Here is a 6,851-nt window from a genome sequence, read left to right as displayed (position 1 = left end):
AAAAAAAAAAAAAAAAGCCTCCAAAGGGTCTGAAAAGACGAGTAAGACCACAGGCATGTCTTGCTTTTTAACTTCTCTGCTTCTAGTTGTTAGAAAAATGGACTTCCTTCTAGCTGGAGTCTCTAGATTGTAGCAAGTGCTGTCAGAGTTAGGTACCAGCATCATTTATTTCCTTATCCAGCGCCTAATAATGTAGTTTTGTTTTGTTTTGTTTTAAGGAGCGGAGAGTTTAATAGGCAAGAAAGAAGGACAGAAGAAGAAAACAGCTTCCCCAATAATGTAAATTTTTAAAAAATGTATGTATGTATCAGAACGGGTAGATAACTGGCTTATCAAATCTGCTATTATTTCCCTTTGCCATCTAAGAGACAGTTTACTGCATTATCAGCTGATGCTGTAAGTGCCCGGGTAAGATATTAGCCAGCAAGTTATTTTGGGAAATATTTTTCTATGCCTTTTTCAGAGCATTGCAAAGGCCAGGAGTCATCCTCCCACCCCCTGGGGCTTTACTTGACCTTAAAAACTCAAGGGCAGATGTAGTACACCGCTTGTTCTAGAAGATTTCCACTGATCAGATCGCCTTTCCCCTCCGTGGCAGCCTGGCTGACCACCTCCCCCTTCATGAGGTTGCATCTTTACAGGATCTGCTGATGATGCAATTGCACTTTGGGTCATCGATTGCTGCTTTAGCAGTAACAGTCGACAGCCTTGATTTTTATTATTTTTCAGGATACAGTCCTCCTTTAAAAAACAACTATGCACTTTTCAAATATTTTGACCAGATGTGGGGAGAAGGCTTTGAATTTGACAAGCCAGCCCAGGAAAAGCAAAAAATGAACAAAAGCCAATATAGCCCAGAAATCTGGTTTTAAATACATGTTCTACTAAGGACCTCTTTTGGTCTATGAATAAAATTCGGTTATGTGTATTTTGTGCCTTATTCTGAAATTTTTTTTTTCTTTTTTTTTTTTCTTTTTTTTTTACAACCAGTTCTGGGCATGGATTTTTTTATTTTTTACTTTTATTTTTATTTTTTTAAGGCAGGAAGATTCTCGCTGTGTTGCAGGCTGGACTCCAACTCCTGGGCTCAAGGGATCGTTCCTTCTCAGCCATAGCTGAGACTATGGGCCACTGCCACTGACTACGTTCTTATTCTGAATTTTTAATATCTAATTTGATCATCCCCCATAATTATAGCCAAGATGTTCTTATCTCCTGGCTCTTCTTCATCAGCTCAGCTTTTTTTTTTTTTCCTCTAAAATATGTCGTCTCTATCTGACAGTCTATTCGGAGGAAAAGAAAACCTTAAGACATAAGGTGGACCCTTCTCTGGCAACAGTAACGAGATAAGAATACGAAGCAGGTTCTGCGACTGCATTGCAATGTGATTGGAATGAGTAATCGTTTTTCATTCTGTATAGCATCTTTCTCCACCTACCAAATGCGGAGCCGTGCCATCTCTGCCTCTCGGTGAGGAGAGATTACGACATAGCCAGAGAGATTCACAAAGCATCTTGCAGAGTGGGCCTACTCTACACTCTGGTTTTCACTTTTTATTGGAGTCACAGGTGGGAATGCACCAAACAAAAGACATAGGCTCTGGAATGTATGGGAAAGGGAGTTTCCAGCTAAGGGAAGCACAAAGAAATTTCTATCGTTAAAATGCATAATCTACCGACCCTAATACATTCACATAAAAAGGTAGGCTGTAATAATACCCCGCCGCTCCTCGATTCGGCCGCAGTCGTGGGCGCGGCTTGGGGCTTGGTCACGCCCCTTGAGTCTGGTCCCAAAGGACGCTCCTCACCCCGCCGCGCGCGAGGCGCCGCGTGCGAGGCGCCGCGTGAGACCGGCTTTGCCCCTCCTTCCCGGCAGAAGCGCGGAGAAACGGTTCCTGCGCCTGCGCCCTGCACCACTGCGTGCTTTGGCACCCACTCGGGGGCCTTTGTGCGCGTGCGCGCTCGCGCTCCCGCTCTCTTGCTGTGCTCGGCTGAGTCAGTCAGTCAGTCTGTCGGAGACTGTCCCCGGAGCAGGCAGAGTGAAGGGACTTGGACAAGCCAGTTGCCGGAGTATTCTATTTCCCCTCCCTTTCTTCCGCCCCGTGTCTCTCTTCACCCTTCTCCCGCCCTCGCTCGCGTAGCCATGGCGGAGCCGTCGGCGGCCACTCAATCCCCTTCCATCTCCTCCTCGTCCTCCGGAGCCGAGCCGTCTGCGCCCGGCGGCGGCGGCGGGAGCCCGGGAGGCTGCCCCGCCCTGGGAACGAAGAGCTGCAGCTCCTCCTGTGCGGGTGAGGCGCGCGGGGAGCCCCCGCCCTGGGAAGCAGGGCGAGCTGGGGGCCCGGGAGCTGGGGGAATTAGGAGGCGAGGCGGGAGGAAGGTGAATTACCCTCGGCTACTGACGGCTTCAGCCCCCGGGGAAGAGCGTTTGGAAAATGGGCAAAGGGGAAGGGGAACATAAGGTTGTGCAGGCGGTGAGGAAATAACGGGGTGTGAGGAAAACAGGTTGGGGGCGGGGAGATAGTCCAGTGGGCGTTAACGCCAAGACTGGGCAGGTGGGAAAAATACCAGCTCGTGGGATAAAATGGAGAATTGCTTGATACATATGGTGAACCGGGGTGATTTAGTGGAGGATTAGAGAGCTTGAGAGGATAGGGGCAGGTGGGTGGTGGGAGAAACGATTTGTTACGATTTTTGAGGGGACGGTGGTGAAAGGATTGCATTGCAGGTGTGCAGACAGGTGTTGACATAATCAAATATTCACGATAGCCCTCCAAAATATTTTTGGCTGCCCATAGGGAGGATGGGGAAGTTTAATGGAAGCATTGTAGCTTTTTTTTTCTTTTTTTAAATGTTTTCGGATAGACTTCATGAATGCCGGATTTTTCTGAGGCTCCGAGATAGAAGGAGGCGTGATGAGAATAGCTCAGGGAAGACTTGGGAGGGAGCTGCTGGTGGTCCAAGATGGATCCGTGGCTGTATCTGCAACAGCCTGCTCTTCCCTGCCGCTGCGTGGGGGTGGGGACACGCAATCAGTCGCTTATATTCTAGAAAATAGAGTCATGCTAAGCTATCAACATGTTTTGATTTCATGTTTTCTGTGGGCTACTGTTGATCGAAGTATAACAAAGGGGGGTGTTTACTGCAGAAAGGGGGAGGGGGAGAACATTCAGACAAAGCATGGGCTGGTGGAGTCCCCTTCTCCCATCTCTGTGAAAGACTAAGAGGGAAGCTGCAGGCCTCCTTTAGTTTCCATTGTATATGCGTCTGCCTGCTGGTGGGAGCTGGCTGGCAAGCTCCCCTTATGCAGAAATCTGCAGTGCAGATGCCTTCTTAAGGAAAACACACATACATACACACACACACACACACACACACACACACACACACACACTCTCACTCCATTGGCAGGTGGTGGTTCTTAAAGGAACTGAGTCTTTGAAGGAAAAAATGCGTTTTGTCAAAGGAAGGTCCGTAAATTTGTGAGAGTAGAGATAATTCTGCTCACTAGTTATGTTTAAGGATTTTGAGAATTTTTTTTTAATGCTTCATTGTCTTCTTTGGCAGAATCTCAGATTCTAAAGAAAAAATTTCTGATCTTAACCTTAAATGTGTTATTCTCTACATGTTTTTCTAACAGTGAATTTCCACCTGTCTGAGAGCTTTGAAGCCCTGTTGGATTTTTCAGTGTGGTTATGGCCATTTCAGTAGAAACAGGCAATATCAGGAAGCTTCTGCAGATAAAAGAATGAGGCAGCAAATTTGGAACCCGTGTCCCCTTTAAACCACCAGCATTTCTCCTCCCAATTTTTGTGTTCTGGGCTAAGGTCCAGATGAACAGCGGCTTCCTTATAACTTAGCAACTTGATCTTTTTGCTTTAATCACTTGTCATTACGTGCTGTTTGGTAGGCCCTTTTGTGCATACCTTTTGGATTTTCTTGATTTTTCATTTTTGATTCAGACCTAAGTTTTAGAAATTTGGCCCTATAAGCTCAAGTTAAGACAGATGTTAAGTGAACAGTCATTGTAGTTAGCAGATACGAAAATTTAGTCCTAGTTTTTGTAGATATGCATATATGGTATGCCTTTGTGTCTGTGAACAAAATACTCTTATTTCATTGGCCATGATTTCACCATTTGAGATTCAACCTTTCTATTCCTTTAATGCACTTATGGAAGAATTGGCCTAGTAGGCCAATGAAATTAGTATTTTGTTGACAGATACAAAGGCATACCACAACCTAATTGGGACCTAAATTGGCAATACGAATTTAATGACATAACATAATTCTGTTTGGCTTATCTTTTTTTATGTCATCTACCCTTTTCACAGTTTTTACCTATTTATTGTGTATTTTTTGCACTTTATGATAATGGAAAAATTATGCGCTGAAATTATGTATTTTGCCGAAAGGAGTAGAATTTATATTCTGAAATGCTGTTCCAAGTACATGAGCTTGCATTACATTTTCCTAATAATGTTAAATGTCTCAGTTTTCACTCATTTCTTTCTCTTTTTTTTTGAGACAGGGTCTTGCTCTGTCACAGGCTGAAGTGCAGTGGCTCCCTGCAACCCTCCGCCTCTAGGGTTCAAACGATTCTTAGCTTCAGCCACCTGAGTAGCTGGGATCACAGGCATGCACCTGGCTAATTTTTATATCTTTGGTAGAGATGGGGTTTTACCATTTTGGCCAAGTTGGTCTCAAACTCCTAGCCTCGTGTGATCTGCCTGCCTCAGCCTCACAAAGTGCTGGGATTACAGGTGTGAACCACCGTGACCAGCTTTACCCATTATTTCTTAGTAAAATTTTATCACAGAATTTGTATTTCTTTGATGTGCTGTAGTCACTTGTCACTATTGGCAGTTAAAACAGTATTATATAGTAGTACTTGACACGTATTTGTTGAATAAATGATCAAATTTATGAGCTAGAAAAGCACACTTGAAAAATAAAATAAAAAGAGACTCTGTCTTGTTTGTTGTTTTTGAGACAGAGTCTCACTCTGTAGCCCAAGCTGGAGTGTAGCGGCGTCATCTTGGCTCACTGCAACCTCCCATGCTCTAGCGATTCTCCCACCTCAGCCTCTTGAGTAGGTGGGATTACAGATGTGCACCACCATGCCCAGCTAACTTTTGCACTTTCAGTAGTTATAGGGTTTTACCATGTTGGCCAGGCTGGTCTTCAACTCCTGACCTCAACTGATCCACCCAGCTCGGCCTCCCAAAGTATTGGGATTACAGGCATGAGCCACTGTCCCGGCCGAGAGACTGTATCTTAAGTGGTTATCCATTGCAAATGTGCATTCATATTGTGTAAAAAGCACTAATACAGTTTTGGTGGGCCCAATGCAAGATCCTCATTTGTCAGGTCACTACTTGAACATAAAAGTTTACCTTAAGATACTGCAATATGTATCTTAAGGTAATGCCTGTAGTCCCAGCACTTTGGGAGGCTGAGGTGGTCAATCACCTGAGGTCAGGAGTTCGAGACCAGCCTGAGCAACATGGTGAAACTCTACTTCTACTAAAAAATACAAAAATTAGCCAAGCATGGTCTTGGGCACCTGTAATCCCAGCTAATCAGGAGGCTGAGGCAGCAGAATTGCTTGAACCCAAGAGGCAGAGGTAGCAGTGAGCCGAGATCTCGCCATTGCACTCCAGCCTGGGAGACAGAGCAAAACTCAGTTTAAAAAAAAAAAAAAAAAAAAAAAGATGCTGCAATGTGTAGTAATCATTTTATTGCAGAAGCCCTTCCTCCTTGCAGGATGTTTTCTCCATGTCACAGAGGAACTATTTCAGGCTTTTGCACCATGAAAATAAGATGAAGTTTGTTATTTCAAAATTTAGCTTATTTAAAATATAGATGGTAAAAAATTACCTTGTTTAAAAAAAAGTCTGCAAGTATTGCTGTCAACCTCCAACTTCATTTCACCAAGTTCTTCTTAGTTTTGGACACTCATCTTGGTTTTAGTTAAAGAAAAATGAGTGATTGCTTGGTGTCCTGCAGAAAACAATTTTGTCTTGACTGACCTGTCCAGTAATGAATTGTAGAAGTATTAGTTCCTACATACAGGTAGAGAATGAGTGATGGCATTCTGTGCTTTAGTGCCTTAGGTTCTAGCGCAGCCGGCAAAGTAATATGCTTAGAGATGGGGATTGGGGCCAGTATGACTTCCTATATTTCTCTGTCTTTGAAGGACACTGAAGACTTCAGAGGCAGAAATTTGAAGTTGAGGTAAAAGAGACTGAAATATTTAATGTTCATTTCAAAGCGAGAGTTTCCTTTATTAGACCTCAAGTATAGACACATGTCTATTTAAAAGTGCTTTAATAGTTTACTATTGACATGATGTTGAAATTCTATTAGAGAATGCTCTCTTTATTGTTATGAAACTTGGCTAAGTGCGGTGGGGGGATTGCTTGAACTCACGAGTTTGAGACCAGCCTGGACAATATGGTGAAACCGTGTCTCTACACACGCACTTGTGTGTGCAAGCACAAAAATTAGCTAGGCATGGTGATGTGCGTCTGTAGTCCCAGCCACTTGGGAGGCTGAGTTGGGAGGATGGCTTGAATTGGGGGTGGAGGTTGCAGTGAACTGAGATGGTGCCACTCCACTCTAGCCTGGGTGACAGAGCCAGACCTTGTCCTAAAAAAGGAAAACTAAAAAAGAAAATCATGATTCCAAAATAAAACTACATTTTATATGTTGGTTCATGGAAGTTAGCTCAAAGCAAAACAGCTTGGCCAATTTTTTTATAAAGGTTTTGCTTTAAATATTTCTTTCCTCACTCCTCATGAAACTTAGTTCTGTGTACTTTTTTTTTTTTTTTTTTTTTTTTTTTTTTTTTTT

The 6,851-nt window shown here is 43.7% G+C and overlaps 1 protein-coding gene across 3 annotated transcripts in view; it reads left to right on the top strand.

The window, feature by feature from the left end:
* Positions 1 to 1,647: 1,647 nt before the first annotated feature.
* Positions 1,648 to 6,851, top strand: part of RTN3 (reticulon 3) — a 69,944-nt gene continuing 64,740 nt past the window's right edge. For all 3 annotated transcript variants that reach the window (XM_037734370.1, XM_037734369.1, XM_037734368.1), the window contains exon 1: positions 1,648 to 2,287. In XM_037734370.1, the coding sequence (XP_037590298.1) occupies positions 1,663 to 2,287 (625 nt within the window). In that variant the 5' untranslated portion in view covers positions 1,648 to 1,662. The remainder of the gene's footprint in view (positions 2,288 to 6,851) is intronic.

Source organism: Cebus imitator, unplaced genomic scaffold (genome assembly GCF_001604975.1).
Source record: "Cebus imitator isolate Cc_AM_T3 unplaced genomic scaffold, Cebus_imitator-1.0 Scaffold609, whole genome shotgun sequence".
NCBI classification, from domain to species: domain Eukaryota; kingdom Metazoa; phylum Chordata; class Mammalia; order Primates; family Cebidae; genus Cebus; species Cebus imitator.
This window is presented reverse-complemented; position numbering and strand designations above follow the sequence as displayed.